Source organism: Euphorbia lathyris, chromosome 1 (assembly GCF_963576675.1).
Source record: "Euphorbia lathyris chromosome 1, ddEupLath1.1, whole genome shotgun sequence".
Taxonomy (NCBI): Eukaryota; Viridiplantae; Streptophyta; class Magnoliopsida; order Malpighiales; family Euphorbiaceae; genus Euphorbia; species Euphorbia lathyris.
The window spans coordinates 34,983,864-35,001,456 of NC_088910.1; the positions used below are offsets into that span (position 1 = coordinate 34,983,864).

The following is a 17,593-nucleotide window of genomic DNA, read 5'->3' on the forward strand; positions in this document are numbered from 1 at the left end:
GCCTCCTCTAGATTTGGCAGTTACTTTGAAAAATCAGATACGAGAAGACATGGAACGTTCGAATAGCTTATTTGTACACACATATGCTTCTTTTTATAAGAAGTACAAGAATAGATCAATAGGTGGGGCAGTACACGAGGACGACATATATTATGGGTCCTTTATAGCCAAAGTAGCCGAAATGACATCCTCGGCACTGAGGGGAGATGCAACGTTATATGAGTGGCATTCATTTCGCCACAGATTTGAGTTCAATTTCCCAAGATCCTGAAAGTATAATGTATGATCTAGTGTATCAATAATTCAAATTCAAATCAATCTACTTGTAAATATTTAGTTCAGTTTAAAAAAATTCTGAAAATTAATACCAGTAATTATTTTTTCTTGGATGCTTCTACTGGGAAGTCTAGGTTCCAGAAGTATTCATACTTGCTCTTAATACTACCCCTCAAGTCTGAACACTTCATACAATTCAATTTAGTATGTCCCTCCTCGCCATAGACCATCAAATCCTATATATCGTGTTCATGTTCACCAGTGAAAGTTATTATCTTTATGTCGTTAACGTCTAGTAGTTTATGCTCCACATCCTCCAGATCCTCCTTCATATGATAATATGCAGATTTGGCCAAAAAATGAGCCACTCTAATGGTGTATTTACTAGTCCATTTTAATTTAAAATTCAATTCTTTCGAAGCCTTAGTTTCCTTAATAAACTGGCCAACATCCAGCAGCAGCTTGTATAATTCAGCGTAGTGCGTTATCTTTCCAGCTTCCCCTTTTAATTCTAATTCTTCCATGCGATACAAATCGCTATCCAGTTGTTTATGATTAATAAGGTCGGTAAGTTCTCTGCGGTCGCTCCTTGAAACTATAGGATCTTCGAAAACTAAGCGGTCAAAGCTGTGGCAAAATGAACGCCACACATATACCCCTTTATCTCCCCCTGCACTGCTGATGACATTTCAGCTACTTTGGCCACAAAGGACCCAAAGTATAAGGTCTTTTTGCACTGTCCCATCAATGGATCCCTTATTACAATCCTTATGAAAGGAAGCGTCAGTATACACAAATAAAAAGCAGTGCTTCCCTACTTTTATAAAAAAAGCTCATTTTGACGAGCTTTGATCGAATCTGACTGAGCTTTGACCAAGCCGAGATTTTTTCAAGCTTCTAAAGAACTTTAACCCAATTCATCATACATGCGTACATTAAGTAGCGTTGAAAACATAAAAAATTAAGCCCAAAAATTAAGCCTCCTCTAGATTTGGCAGTTACTTTAAAAAATCGGATACGAGAAGACATGGAACGTTCGAATAGCTTATTTGTACACACATATGCTTCTTTTTATAAGAAGTACAAGAATCAATCAATAGGTGGGGCAGTACACAATAACGATATATTATGGGTCCTTTGTGGCCAAAGTAGTCGAGATGACATCCTGGGCACTGGGGGAGATGCAAGGTTATATGAGTGGCATTCATTTAACCACAGATTTAAAAGTTCAATTTCCCAAGATCCTTAAAGTATAATGTATGATACAGTGTATCAACAATTCAAATTCAAAGAAATCTACTTGTAACTATTTAGTTCAGTTACAAAAAAAATCCGAAAATTAATACCAGTAATTATCTTTTCTTGGATTCTTCTACTGGGAAGTCTAGGTTCTAGAACTATTCATACTTGCTCTTAAGAGTACCTCTCAAATCTGAACACTTCATACAATTCAATTTAGTATGTCCCTCCTCGCCATAGACCATCAAATCCCATATATCGTGTTTTTGTTCATGAGTGAAAGTTATTTTCTTTATGCCGTTAATGTCTAGTAGTTTATGCTCCACATCCTCCAGATCCTCCTTTATATGATAATATGCAGATTTGGCCAAAAAATGAGCCACTCTAATGGTGTATTTACTAGTCCATTTTAATTTAAAATTCAATTCTTCGAAGACTTAGTTTCCTTTCTGAACTGGTCAACATCCTGCAGCAGCTTGTATAGCTCAGCGTAGTGTGTAATCTTTCCAGCTTCCCCTTTTAATTCTAATTCATCCATGCAATGCAAATCGCTACCCGGTTGTGTATGATTAATAAGGTTGGTAAGTTCTTTGTAGTCGCTCCTTGAAACTATAGGATCTTCAAAAACTGAGCGGTCAAAGTTGTGGCAAAATGAATGCCACACATATACCCCTTTGTCTCCCCCTGCACCACTGATGACATTTCGGCTACTTTGGCCACAAAGGACACAAAGTATAAAGTCTTTTTGCACTGTCCCATCAATGGATCCCTTATTGCAATCCTTATGAAAGGAAGCGTCAGTATGCATAAATAAAAAGCAGTGCTTCCCTACTTTTATATAAAAAGCTACTTTTGACGAGCTTTGAGCGAATCTGACCGAGCTTTGACCAAGCCAAGATTTTTTCAAGCTTCTAACGAACTTTATCCCCATTCATCATAAATACGTAGATTAAGAAGCGTTGAAAACATAAAAAATTAACCCAAAAAATTAAGCCTTATCCGGATTTGGCAGTTACTTTGAAAAATTGGATGCGAGAAGACATTGAACGTTCGAATACCTTATTTGTACACACAGATGCTTATTTTTATAAGAAGTACAAGAATGGATCAATAGGTGGGGCAGTACACAAGGACGACATATATTATGGGTCTTTTGTGGCCAAAGTAGCCGAGATGACATCCTCGGCACTAGGGGAGATGCAAGGTTATATGAGTGGCATTCATTTCGCCACAGATTCGACAGTTCAATTTCCCAAGATCCTGAAAGTATAATGTATGATATGGTGTATCAACAATTCAAATTCAAATCAATCTACTTGTAACTATTGAGTTCAGTTACAAAAAAATTCTGAAACTTAATACCAGTAATTATCTTTTTTTAGATGCTTTTACTGGGAAGTCTAGGGTCTAGAAATATTCATACTTGCTCTTAAGACTACCCCTGAAATCTTAACACTTCATACAATTCAATTTAGTATGTCTCTCCTCACCATAGATTATCAAATCTCATATATCGTGTTCTTGTTCACGAGTGAAAGTTATTATCTTTCTATCGTTAACATCTAGTACTTTATGCTCCACGTCATCCAGATCCTCCTTCATATGATTATGTGCAGATTTGGCCAAAAAATGAGCCACTTTAATGGTGTATTTGCTGGTCCAGTTCAATTTGAAATTCAATTCCTTCGAAGCCTTAGTTTCCTTTCTGAACTGGTCAACATCTTGCAGCAGCTTGTATAGTTCAGCCTAATGCGTTATCTTTACAGCTTCCCCTTTTAATTGTAATTCTTCCATGCGATGCAAATCATTATCCAGTTGTGTATGATTAATAAGGTCGGTAAGTTCTCTACAGTCGCTCCTTGAAACTATAGGATCTTCGAAAACTAAGCTGTCAAAGCTGTGGCAAAATGCACGCCACACATATACCCCTTTGTCTCCCCTTGCACCGCTAATGACATTTCGGCTACTTTGGCCACAAAGGACCCAAAGTATAAGGTCTTTTTGCACTATCCCAGCAATGGATCCCTTATTGCAATCCTTATGAAAGGAAGCGTCAGTATGCATAAATAAAAAGCAGTGCTTCCCTATTCTTATAAAAAAGCTACTTTTGACGATCTTTGACCGAGTCGAGCTTTGACCAAATCTGACCGAGCTTTGACCAAGCCGAGATTTTTTCAAGTTTCTAAAGGACTTTAACCCAATTCATCATACATACGTAGATTAAGAAGCGTTGAAAACATAAAAAAATTAACCCAAAAAATTAAGCCTCCTCCGGATTTGGCAGTTACTTTAAAAAATCGGTTGCGAGTAGACATGAAACATTTGAATACCTTATTTGTACACACGGATGCTTCTTTTTATAAGAAGTACAAGATTGGATCAATAGGTGGGGCAATACACAATGACGACATATATTAAAGGTCCTTTGTGGCCAAAGTAGCCGAGATGACATCCTAACGGAACCTTATTTTTCTCCTGGTCTTACTCCACCTTCTAACGTGTAAGTGAACGTTCCAACGTTCTTATTTCAGAAGGCTATAAATACATGAGTTTCCAGTTTCTTGAACACACAGTTTTTTCGATATTCCTCTTTAATCAAACTTTCTGGGCACTTAAAATAACCTTTTGCTGTTCTATTATCTTCGACCTTGAGTGCACAGGTTCGAAGGCTTCTGTGTTAACCTTGGGGAGCGACCGGAATTACAGATTGCACCTCGGTCTGCCGAAATCGCTTTCAAGGCAGTGGCAACCGCCACGGCACAGCTCGATTTCTGTTCATTCCAATCGTATTTTCTGTAACCCTTATATATTTTTCTCTCAATTTGAAAGCGAATTTCTATTTCGCAATCATGTCTGCTTTAATTGCGAAATCCCTTCCTAACCCTATAAACAAGATAGTTTTGTTTAAAACTTGTGAGCTTGCTTATGAACATGAGTTGTTCGAGCAAAATTTATAAATAGAATTAACGAGCTGCTCATGATAAAACACGTGAACAAATAAACAAATTGCTCGCCAACACCTCACGATCAGATAATTTTCTTAATTGAAACAGACTTAGAGGAAAGTTGCTTATCTTTCATTCGATTTGCTTCTTCGTAGGAATCTTATTTCTGGTAGCTTGCTAAACAAGGCTGGTTTAAAAATTATCTTTGAGGCTGATAAGGTTATTCTCACTAGGAATGGGACTTTTGTGGGAAAAGGGTACCTAGCTGATGGCCTCTTTATTTTGAACACTGTCCATGTGAATTCTGTTGGAATTAATGCAACTACATCTGCTTCCGTTTACTTGAGTGAATCCATTGATTTGTGGCATGGTAGATTAGGACACGTAAATTTTGCTTCCATTAAAAAATTGGGAAATATGCATGTTATAAATGTTACTAATTCTGAAATTAACTCCAAATGCTCTATATGTGTGGAAGCAAAATTTGCAAAGAAACCTTTCTTACCTGTTGAGAATAGAAGCACAGAACTGCTTGGTTTAATTCACTCTAATTTAGCTGATTTTAAAAATTCTGTTAGCAAAGGTGGCAAAAGATATTACATTACTTTTGTTGATGACTTCTCTAGATATACCAAAGTGTATTTATTGAAATCAAAAGATGAGGCTGAGCATATGTTCATTAAGTTTAAATCAGAGGTAGAAAATCAATTAGATAAGAAAATAAAAAGGCTTAGGTCCGATAGGGGAGGAGAATATGGAACTTTTTTCCTTAAGTCCTTTTGTGAAAATAATGGCATTGTACATGAGACTAGTGCACCGTATACACCTCAACAAAACGGTATAGCTGAAAGGAAAAATAGAACTCTTAAAGAAATGATGAATGCCATGTTAATTAGTTCTGGGTTATCTGATAACATGTGGGGGGAAGCTGTCCTATCTGCATGCTATATTCTGAATAGGGTTCCTCATAAAAAATTAGATAAAACTCCTTATGAACTGTGGAAGGGGTTTGCACCAAATTTGAATTTTTTGAGAGTTTGGGGTTGTCTTGCTAAAGTTGCATTTCCATCCTTTAGAAAGCCTAACATAGGACCCAAGACCTTTGATTGTGTTTTCATTGGTTATGCCTCAAATAGTGCCACTTATAGGTTCATGAATCTGAACGACTATAGCATATGTGAATCTAGAGATGTAGTGTTTTTTGAAAACACCTTTCCCCTAAAGAAAGACAAACAGTGCGAGGCAACTAGTGCTTCTACTCCATTACCTTTTCCTACTCCAATTGTGTCTGCTTCATCTCTACCTCAGGATGAGAATGAAAATGATGTTGCTTTTGAACCTAGGAGAAGCAAAAGGAGAAGAATAGAAAATAGCTTTGGACCAGACTTCATTTCAGCCTTTCTATTAGAAAATCCAGATAACATTACTGATGAGATTATGTCTGCCTATCTAATAGAAGAAGACCCAAAAACATATAAAGAAGCTGTTACCTCTATAGATGCTGATTTTTGGAAAGAAGCTATTAAGAGTGAAATAGATTCCATTATGGCCAACCATACATGGGAATTAGTTGATCTGCCAAAAGGCTCTAGACCTATAAGGTGTAAATGGATATTTATACGAAAATTGAGGCCTGATGGATCCATTGAAAAATTTAAGGCTAGATTAGTTGTAGTGGGCTATAGTCAAAAGAAAGGAATTGACTATTTTGACACATATTCTCCTGTTACTAAAATCTCTACTATTAGAGTTCTTATTGCAATTGCAGCAATTCATAACTTGGTGATACATCAAATGGATGTAAAGACGGCATTTCTAAATGGGGATTTAGAAGAGGAGATCTATATACAGCAACCAGAAGGACACGTCATACATGGACACGAGGACAAAGTGTGCAAATTGAAAAAATCACTCTATGGGTTGAAACAAGCACCCAAACAATGGTATGAAAAATTTAACAGTGTTTTACTTTCCAATGGGTATGTGGTTAATGGATCGGATACATGTGTCTATTCTAAATCTTGTGATTCGAACTATGTGATTATATGCCTATATGTAGATGATATGCTTATCTTAGGGACAAGCTTAGATGTGGTTAATGACACAAAATCCTTTCTTTCTTCTCACTTTGACATGAAAGACATGGGAGAAGCGGATGTAATTCTTGGCATCAAAATTACTAAGACAGAAAATGGGTACTCATTAGGACAATCACATTATGTTGAAAAACTGTTGAAAAAGTTTAACAGTTTTGATGTAGTTCCAGCTAGAACTCCTTATGATCCTAGTGTAAATTTAACAAGCAATAAGGGAGGAAATAGTGTCTCCCAAGAGGAATATGCTAAGATCATAGGCAGTGTAATGTTCCTAATGAATCATACTAGACCGGACATAGCTTATGCTGTTAGTAGATTGAGTAGATATACTCACTGTCCAAATAATGAACACTGGAGTGCACTTTATCGCTTATTGAAATACTTAAGAGGTACCATGAATTATTGTTTGCACTTTACTAAATTTCCTGCTGTTTTAGAAGGATATACTGATGCAAATTGGGTATCTAACAATGATAAGGTGAGTTCCACCAGTGGCTATGTTTTTGTTCTAGGTGGTGGTGCAGTGTCTTGGAAATCATCCAAGCAAACTTGTATTGCTCGATCAACCATGGAATCTGAATTTATAGCTCTTGAACTAGCTAGTCAAGAAGCAGAATGGTTGAGGGCACTAGTAGCAGATGTTCCATTGTGGGGGAATTCTTCTGCACCCATTTCAATGCATTGTGATTCACAGGCAGCTATCGGTACTGCAAAGAATAGTGTCTACAATGGAAGGAGAAGACCTATTCGCATTAGACATGGAATTTTGAAACAACTCTTGAAGAATGGGGTAATTGCCCTAGACTATGTGAGGTCGGAAAAGAATCTAGCAGATCCCTTTACCAAAGGATTACCTAGAAGAGTTGTACTTGAGTCGTCGAGGGGAATGGGACTAAAGCCTGTTGAATAAAGGAAATATGGTGGACACCATTCGTGGTCAAACGAAGCCATATTGTCCTCGATATGCACTATATCTCTCCCATTCCTATGGCAAATAATAGTGATTGTGTAATCCATAGCCCGATTAAGTGGTGGTTCATGTTCATGGACTTGATGGATGTGTTTTGAAGGTTGAGTTACGAGAAACTCTTAATGATCTCATTTTGGAGATCACCTACTTGAGTGTGGAGGTGGGCCGCCTTCTATGAAAGACTTAGGCAGTCTTTCTAGAGCACTCATAAGATCCAAGGTGTACGCATGGCCTTCAAAAGCGTTGTAAAGTTTTATCGCGGAACAGCAAAAGTTTTTTTAAGGTTATTTACGTGTTGTGGGGGTCTCAGATGAAGTTTCAGAAGTTCAAGAGCAATTCACTTCCAAAACGTCACTCTGTTGCCTCATCTCACTACGTATCAATTCAATCGAAAGACATTGATACTTAAGTTTTCATAACCTTGTCCTACTCGTTTTATTTGCCCAGAAAATTATTTCCTTTGTACTATTTTAAATGTTTTTATAAAGCCATTTGTGGGGGATTGTTAGATAAAATGGCTTTAGTGTTGAATAAGAAATAGCTTTAAAAGTGTGGGTATATTTGTCATTAACCTCTTTGCTCTCAAGAGCACATTTACAATCCCACATGGGAAACAAACAACCCTTTGAGTGGGTATATATAGAATTGGGCTTTAGAAGCCTTTAAATTGTGTTAAGAAGGTTTTAGCAAATATACCACACGCGCGTGATCACTCGTTCGTTCGCGCGACGCCCGCCCGTCCCGACTGGACTGGGCCCGAATTTTATTTTTATTTCTATCCGTTTTAACTTGTTTGAATTTTTCTTCAACGTTTTAATCAGTCAAAAACGGAACCTTATTTTTCTCCTGGTCTTACTCCACCTTCTAACGTGTAAGTGAACGTTCCAACGTTCTTATTTCAGAAGGCTATAAATACATGAGTTTCCAGTTTCTTGAACACACAGTTTTTTCGATATTCCTCTTCAATCAAACTTTCTGGGCACTTAAAATAACATTTTGCTGTTCTATTATCTTCGACCTTGAGTGCACAGGTTCGAAGGCTTCTGTGTTAACCTTGGGGAGCGACCGGAATTACAGATTGCACCTCGGTCTGCCGAAATCGCTTTCAAGGCAGTGGCAACCGCCACGGCACAGCTCGATTTCTGTTCATTCCAATCGTATTTTCTGTAACCCTTATATATTTTTCTCTCAGATGACATTTTGGCTACTTTGGCCACAAAGAACCCAAAGTATAAGGTCTTTTTGCACTGTCCCAGCAATGGATCCCTTATTGCAATCCTTATGAAAGGAAGCGTTAGTATGAACAAATAAAAAGCAGCACTTCCCTACTTATATAAAAAAAAACTACTTTTGACGAGCTTTGACCGAGCTTTGACCAAGCCAAGATTTTTTCAAGCTTCTAACGAACTTTAACCCAATTCATCATACATACATAGATTAAGTAGCGTTGAAAACATAAAAAATTAACCCAAAAATTTAAGCCTCCTCCGGATTTGGCAGTTACTTTAAAAAATCGGATGCGAGAAGACATAGAACGTTCGAATACCTTATTTGTACACACGGATGCTTCTTTTTATAAGAAGTACAAGAATGGATCAATAGGTGGGGCAATACATAAGGACGACATATATTATGGGTCCTTTGTAGCCAAAGTAGCCGAGATGACATCCTCGGCACTAGGGGAGATGCAAGGTTATATGATTGGCATTCATTTCGCCACAGATTTGACAGTTCAATTTTCCAAGATCCTGAAAGTATAATGTATGATATAGTGTATCAATAATTTAAATTCAAATCAATCTACTTGTAACTATTTAGTTCAGTTACAAAAAAATTCCAAAACTTAATACCAGTAATTATCCTTTCTTGGATGCTTCTACTGGGAAGTCTAGGTTCCAGAAGTTTTCATACTTGTTCTTAAGATTCTCCCTCAATTCTAAACACTTTATACAATTCAATTTAGTATGTCCCTCCTCGCCACAGACCATCAAATCTCATATATCGTGTTCTTGTTCACGAGTAAAAGTTATTATATTTATGTCGTTAACATCTAGTACTTGTAACTATTTAGTTCCCAAAATTTGTTACAAAATAATGACCAGTAATTATCAACAATTCAAATTCAAATCAAGCTACTTGTAACTATTTACTTCAGTTACAAAAAAAATCCTAAACTTAATACCAGTAATTATCCTTTCTTGGATGCTTCTACTGGGAAGTCTAGGTTCCAGAAGTATTCATATTTGCTCTTAAAAGTGCCCCTCAAATTTGAACACTTCATACAATTCAATTTAGTATGTCCCTCCTCGCCACAGACCATCAAATCCCATATATCGTGTTCTTGTTCACAAGTGGAAGTTATTATCTTTATGTCGTTAACGTCTAGTACTTTATGCTCCACATCCTCCAGATCCTCCTTCATATGATTATATGCAGATTTGGCTAAAAAATGAGCCACTCTAATAGTGTATTTACTAGTCCAGTTCAATTTAAAATTCAATTCTTGCGAATCCTTGATTTCCTTTCTGAACTGGTCAACATCCTGCAGTAGCTTGTATAGTTCAGCGTAGTGCATTATCTTTCCAGCTTCCCATTTTAATTCTAATTCTTCCATGCGATGCAAATCGCTATCCGGTTGTGTATGATTAATAAGGTCGGTAAGTTCTCTACAATCGCTCCTTGAAACTATAGGATCTTCGAAAAGTGAGCAGTCAAAGTTGTGGCAAAATAAACTCCACACATATACCCCTTTGTCTCCTCCTGCACCGCTGATGACATTTCGGCTACTTTGGCCACAAAGGACCCAAAGTATAAGGTCTTTTTGCACTGCCCCATCAATGGATCCCTTATTGCAATCCTTGTGAAAGGAAGCGTTAGTATGCACAAATAAAAAGTAGTGCTTCTCTACTTTTATAAAAAAAGCTACTTTTGACGAGCTTTGACTGAGCCGAGCTTTGACCGAATCTGACCGAGCTTTGACCAAACCGAGATTTTTTCAAGCTTCTAACAAACTTTAACCCAATTCATCATACATACGTACATTAAGTAGCATTGAAAACATAAAAAATTAACCCAAAAAATTAAGCCTCCTCCGAATTTGGCATTTAATTTAAAAATCAGATGCGAGAAGACATGGAACGTTCGAATAGCTTATTTGTACACACAGATGCTTCTTTTTATAAGAAGTATAAGAATTGATCAATAGGTAGGGCAGTACACAAGGGTGACATATATTATGGGTCCTTTGTGGCCAAAGTAGCCGAGATGACATCCTCAGCGCTGTGGAGATGCAAGGTTACATGAGTGACATTCATTTCGCCACGGCTTTGATAGTTCAATTTCCATAATCCTGAAACAGTTACTAGTTTATGCTTCACGTATATTATGGGTATTGTTTTCAAACATATGAAACTACAAATTCTAAAAACATGAAATAAATAAATATGAACAGAATTTTATGTTCAAAACTCATGTTTATAATCATCAGGAACTTAAGGTGATCAAGAATAAAAGAACCCACTTCTATTTCATAATGGCATCACTTTAAAGGTTCATTATAGTCTTCTGAGAACATGTTTGGTTTACATGTTGTTTCCTGTTGGAAAAAGTTGCTAGTCTAAAAAGCAGTGATTCTCTACTTTTATAAAAAAGCTACTTTTGATGAGCTTTGACCGAGCCGAGGTTTGACTGAATCTGACCGAGCTTTGACCAAGCTGAGCTTTTATCAAGCTTCTAACGAACTTTAACCCAATTCATCATACATGCATAGATTAAGTAGTGTTGAGAACATAAAAAATTAACCCAAAAAATTAAGCCTCCTTCGGTTTAGGCAGTTACTTTGGAAAATCGGATGTGAAAAAAAGTGGAACCTTCGAATACCTTATGTCTACACACATATGCTTCTTTTTATAAGGAGTACAAGAATGGATCAATAGGTGGGGCAGTACACAAGGACGTCATATATTATGGGTCCTTTGTGGCTAAAGTAGTCGAGATGACATCCTCGACGCTATGGGAGATGCACGGTTACATGAGTGGCATTCATTTCACCACAGCTTTGACAGTTCAATTTCCCAAGATCCAGAAACAGATACTAGTTTATGCTTCACGTATATTATGGGTATTATTTGTTTCAAATCACTCATTGGGATCTCACTTTTGGATCTCTTTACCATTAACAGTTACTAATAATTATATATCTGGGATATCCAATGGAATTTATTCGGGGACGGAGCGTGGGTAGTACCTCTCGTCCCCACCCGCATTTTAACTTCGTTAGGGCATAAAATGTCCCATGTACTTATTGTTTTTCCATTGGTTCAGACCTCAGTAGGTTTCCCTAGTGTCATCCTATTACCGTCCCTACATACCACGCCCACACAAAAAACAAATTGTTTTTAAACATATAAAATTACAAATTCTGAAAACATGAAATAAATAAATATTTACGGAATTTTATGTTCAAAACTCATGTTTATAATCATTAGGAACTTAATGTCATCAAGAATAAAACAACCTACTTCTATTCCATAATGGCATCACTTTAAAGGTTCATTAAAGTCTACTTAGGACATGTTTGGTTTACATGATGTTTGCTGTTGGAAAAAGTTATTAGTCTAAAAAGCACTGATTCCATACTTTTATAAAAAAAAGTTACTTTTGACGAGTTTTGACCGAGCCGATCTTTGACCGAATTTGACCGAGCGTTGACCAAGCCGAGTTTTTATCAAGCTTCTAATGGAATTTTACCTGATTCATCATACATGCATAGACTAAGTAGTGTTGAAACATAAAAAATTAACCCAAAAATTAATCCTCCTTCGGATTTGGAAAATTGGATGCGAGAAGACATGGAACGTTCGAATACCTTATTTGTACACACAGATGCCTCCTTTTATAAGGAGTACAAAAATGGATCAATAGGTGGGGCAATACACAAGGGCGACATATATTATAGGTCCTTTGTGGCCAAAGTAGCCTAGGTGACATCCTCAGCGCTGGGGGAGATGCAAGGTTACATGAGTGGCATTCATTTCGCTACAGATTTGACAGTTTAATTTCCCAAGATCCTGAAAGTATAATGTATGATATAATGTATCAACAATTCAAATTCAAATCAAGCTACTTGTAACTATTTAGTTCAGTTACAAAAAAAATTCTGAAACTTAAAACTAGTAATTATCCTTTCTTGGATGCTTCTACTAGGAAGTCTAGGTTCCAGAAGTTTTCATATTTGTTATTAAGATTCTCCCTCAATTCTAAACACTTCATACAATTCAATTTAGTATGTCCCTCCTCGCCACAGACCATCAAATCTCATATATCGTGTTCTTGTTTACGAGTGAACGTTATTATCTTTATGCCGTTAACATCTAGTACTTGTAACTATTTTAGTTCCCAAAATTTGTTACAAAAAATGACAAGTAATTATCAACAATTCAAATTCAAATCAAGCTACTTGTAACTATTTACTTCAGTTATAAAAAAAATTCATAAACTTAATACCAATAATTATCCTTTCTTGGATGCTTCTACTGGGAATTCTAGGTTCCAGAAGTATTCATACTTGCTCTTAAGAGTACCCCTCAAATCTGAACACTTCATACAATTCAATTTACTATGTCCCTCCTCACCACAGACCATCAAATCCCATATATCGGTGCATTTTGGGCATGTCTCGTCCGTCGAATTGGCCTTTATAGGCCAGCTCGACGAGCTGGCGTCCATGGGCTAGCTTGTCGAGCTAGCCTTGACTGATTCCTGGCCCCACGACTTCACAACTTGGCCTTTACTCTTCCACCTGCAACAGGAAACAAATCTGATTAGGTTTAGGCCTCAAACTACAACTATAAATAGGACTTTGTAACATTTGTATCAATATCTTTTAATTTTGTAAAACCCTAGCCTCCACCCTTGAAGAATCATCTCCCTCCTTCCATCCACCATTGAAGAACCTTCAAGCTCTGCATCCCTCGAGGATTATTCAAGGCTCCATCCTTCAAGTCCTAAGAAGACGTCTGCACTAGTCGACAGGTTCCTGAAAGGGATTTCTGCTCTTTTACATTCTGTTTGCCTCTGATCCAGTCTATAAATCTTAGGCCTATTGTATCATCGTGACAAATACTTTCTCCATCTTTAATGCTAATTCAATTTCTTATTTTGTTCAATTGATTGTTTTATTTTTAATCTTTGTCTTACGCTTTGCTTGATTGGTTTAACTCATTCATAAGTCCAAAAGTTGGGACGATGTCCCCAAAATGTTACAAAAGTTTAATTTGTCTCAATAAAATCAATTAAGTTTGTCTTTATCACAATAAAGTTACTTTGAACGTTTTTCAATCATATTTTCACCTAAATTGTTGACGTGACATTTCAACGTCACGTCAGTATCACCTAACATATTAAAAAAAAAAAGTAACTACACATTTTAATTAACAATCGATGTGTAACTTGGGTTTATTTATGGTTGAAGTTTTAATTGACAATCCTTATTTAATTGGGTTAATTTGTGATTAGATTTTTATTATTATGCCACATGGGATTGAGATATGTGATTAGATGTCAAATAATAACTTCTACGGAAAAATAATCGGAAAAACTTTTCAAAGTGACTTTATTAAGACAAAAACAAGCTTGGTTGATTGATTTTATCGAGACAAATTAAACTTTTATGAACTTTTAGAACATTGTTCAAATTTTTGTGATGATGCTAATTACCTAGCAAAGCTCATCAGGTGAAGAACTTGATTTCCGTTCAAAATCTTGTCCATAAGTATTAGCAAAAAGTAATAGAAATTGTATCATCATTCAAATTAATAGAGCGCTATATAACAACACTATTGACAAGCAAAAGCACAATATGAGTTTATAAGTATGATCTTTGCTTCACTATGAGTATTAATAATTTATTCGGGGACGGGGTGAGGATACTATCTATCGTCCCCAACTGTGTGGGGACGGGGCGGGGATAGTACCTCCCATCCCCACCTGTGTTTTGACTTCAGGATAAAAATGAGTTAACTAACCAAAAGTATCTTTTGGCTACGAGTAATGTCATTCTCCGCCATTGCTGGAGCTGCCTAGTCTGCTAATATCTACTCCTGCTGCTTATCTACCAGTAAGAGAAGTTCATCCCTTAGCTATTGCACAAACCCCAGAACAAATCAAATTGTTTTCTCCAGCAATCAAATTTACACCTGATTAACAACTTCTAATGTTGTTTGTTCCAAGTTATCGTCACCGTTGTCAGATTCTATACTAGTTCGGACTTCCTTGATTAAATCGCTTAACGTAATTGGGTTAGGAACCCATCTAAATTTGACCATGCTCTCTAGAATCTCTGTTGCTTCCTCTGCCCTTCCAGCTCTGTAACAACAATAAACCAGAGTTCTACAAGTAGCAAGACTGAGCTTAACTCCTTGGTCTTCAATTTCATCAAGTATTTTCAGCAATTGCGAAACATTGTCAAGTTTGATCAAGGCATCAGTTAGTAAATTACAAACACTATTTTCCACATTTTCATCCGTCAATAAGATGTCATCCACCACGTTGAAAGCCTTAATCCAGTCACCTTCTTTCAGGTAAGCATCTAACATCACCCTCTGGACCTTACCATCCGGTCGAATACCCTTTGCAACCATCTCATCTAAAAGGGTAAACATCTCGGATCTGCTGCCAATGCGATTGTAACCCTTTAGCAGAGATGTATAAGTTACGATATCAGGTGTCATATTCCGTGTTTTCATATCTGAAAAGAGCTGCTCTGCTTCCTTTACTTGGCCCGAATGGCAATGATATGTAATCAGAGCATTGAAAGCAGAAGTAGAAGCAATGCCCTTCTCCACCATTTGTAAGAATAAGGAAAGTGCCTTCTCAAATTGTCCTTCTTTGAAACATCCATCGATTACGGCACAGTAGATAAAGCCATCAGGTTGAACACCCTCCAGTATCATATCATCCAACAACTCCATTGCCTTAGTTAAATTTCCAGATTTGCAATATCCATCTATAATAACAGTACTGTAGCAGAAGATATCAGGAGCTACCCCTTGCTCCTTCATGATTTCTAGAATCTTTATTGCCTCTTCAACCTTACTTTTATTAACAAACACTTCTATTAAACTCGGGTAGACTCCAAAATTCGGTTTCCAACCACTGGATCTCATCAACTGAAGTATTACATTTGCCTTTTCAAGATGTCCACAGTTGCACAAGCTATTGATTATCAAACTCAAAGTATAAGCATTAGGTGTAAAGTTCCCCTTCTCCATCCGAGTCAATAAATCCATTACTTTCACCATATTTTCTTCCCTGGAATACACCTCCATCAAACAATTATAACTCTGGGCATCAGGTTTTGTGCCCCTTGCAATCATTTCATGGAAAAGAGCTTCTGCCTTGTTCATATCACCAATCTTACACAACCCATTAAGGAGTGCATTATATGTGAGAATGTGCAGCTTAATTCCTCGACGAAGCATCTTCTTCTTAACCTTAAATGCTTCTTCAACATCACCTTGTTTCATAAGCCCATCAAGCAAAGCAGTATAAGCAATATGATCAGGCTTCAAACCCATGGTATACATCTCTTCCAACAACAATTTGGCTTCCTTAGACCTCTTCTGTTTACAGAATCCATCAATTAGAGAAGTGTAAGTATAAATATCAGGCACCAAACTCTTATCAACCATGGCCTTCTTTAACTTAATGGCTTCATCGACATCCCCATTTTTACAGAGACCATCAATCATTACATTGTATGTAACCAAACTTGGACTACAACCCCTTTCTTCCATATCAAAGAACACGCCTTTAGCTTCCTTCACATTCCCTACTCTGCAATGTGCAATAATTAAACTTGTATAAGTGTATACATCAGGTACTATCTTAGCTTCTAACATCCCATTATACAATTCCCAAAACAACTCCAATTCTTTTCTCTTCAGCAAATCCTTTAACAATGAATTACAACACACTATATTAACCACAAACCCATGTTTCTGAGCTCCTAGAAACACACTAGCAGCCTCATTTAGAAGGTTGGCCTTCTTATAAACATCAATCAGAATCTCAACAACCCTTACACTGCTCCCATGGAATTCTTTACAACAACAAAGGACAGAATGCAGAATGTCCAAATGAGGTTTAGGGGTCCGAATCATTCGATTCAAAACATCACTGGCGGAAACACGAAGCCCCGAATTGGACAGCATTATCGCAATAATTGAAAATGAGTCGAGTTTTTGAGATGTACCGTTTTGTGAAAGGACCCAAATGAAGAAATTGTAGAGGCGTTTAGGATCAGTCACCTGGGTTTGTTTGAGAACTGAAAGAACCACATCTGGGTTTATTGAATCTGGAAATGGTGAAGATTCAATGAGGAATTTCCAGTTGTTTAGTCGCAATAATAAAGTGATTTCCTTGACTGTGTTGTGGTGGTGCTGGTTAGTAGAGCTGAAGGACTTCGAATTGAGAAGGCGAAACTTTCCTCTTGAAATTCCGGTTGGATTCCGATACTTGAAAAAATGGAGATTTTGACGACAGAAGAGTCTCATGGTGTTGGGCGATTTTGTGATTACGGCATAGAGAGAGTGTGACCGGGGAAGACGAACATTTCAGCTTTCAATTCACCCATCTGTGCTCAGTTGCTATTCGACGCCGTTTACAGGTCAGTGATAATCTTATTGGGCCTCTCTGGTGGCCTCTAATAATGGATGTAAGGCCCATTGGCTTTCCTTGTTGACATGCCCACCCACTAACCAAATGAAATCCAGTTTTTTTTTTCAAAAAAAGAAAAAATTAATAGGGATAAGTATCAAAATAAATTGTGTGTTTTCTTTTATATTTACAAAGACAATCTTGAAGTTGCTCATGGAGGCAGACAATCTCGAAGCAGTCAATATGATTTCTGATAAAAGGGCTCTATGTTTAGGGAGCCGGAATTTAACTAAGGCTATTAGAAAGATTTGCTCCTCTTTCAATTCTATCAACTTTTGTCATGTTTACAGAGAGCAGAATCGGGTAGCAGATCGACTTGCTGCAGAAGATAATGTGAATGTTAACTTTCC

At 37.0% G+C, this 17,593-nt stretch overlaps 1 protein-coding gene across 1 annotated transcript; it reads right to left on the reverse strand.

Annotated features, from left to right (window-relative positions):
- Positions 1 to 13,166: 13,166 nt before the first annotated feature.
- LOC136227746 (pentatricopeptide repeat-containing protein At5g61990, mitochondrial-like) lies at positions 13,167 to 17,139 on the reverse strand. The gene is made up of 2 exons (XM_066016489.1): positions 14,552 to 17,139; positions 13,167 to 13,326 (listed from the first exon to the last, which is right to left on the reverse strand). Exon 1 carries the CDS (start codon positions 17,078 to 17,080, stop codon positions 14,717 to 14,719), a length of 2,364 nt encoding a protein of 787 aa, XP_065872561.1. The 5' UTR covers positions 17,081 to 17,139; the 3' UTR covers positions 13,167 to 13,326; positions 14,552 to 14,716.
- Between the last annotated feature and the right edge of the window lie 454 nt (positions 17,140 to 17,593).

Coding starts and splice junctions, on each gene's coding strand:
- LOC136227746 (XM_066016489.1), bottom strand. CDS start 17,080: ATGAGACTCTTCTGTCGTCAAAATCTCCATTTTTTCAAGTATCGGAAT.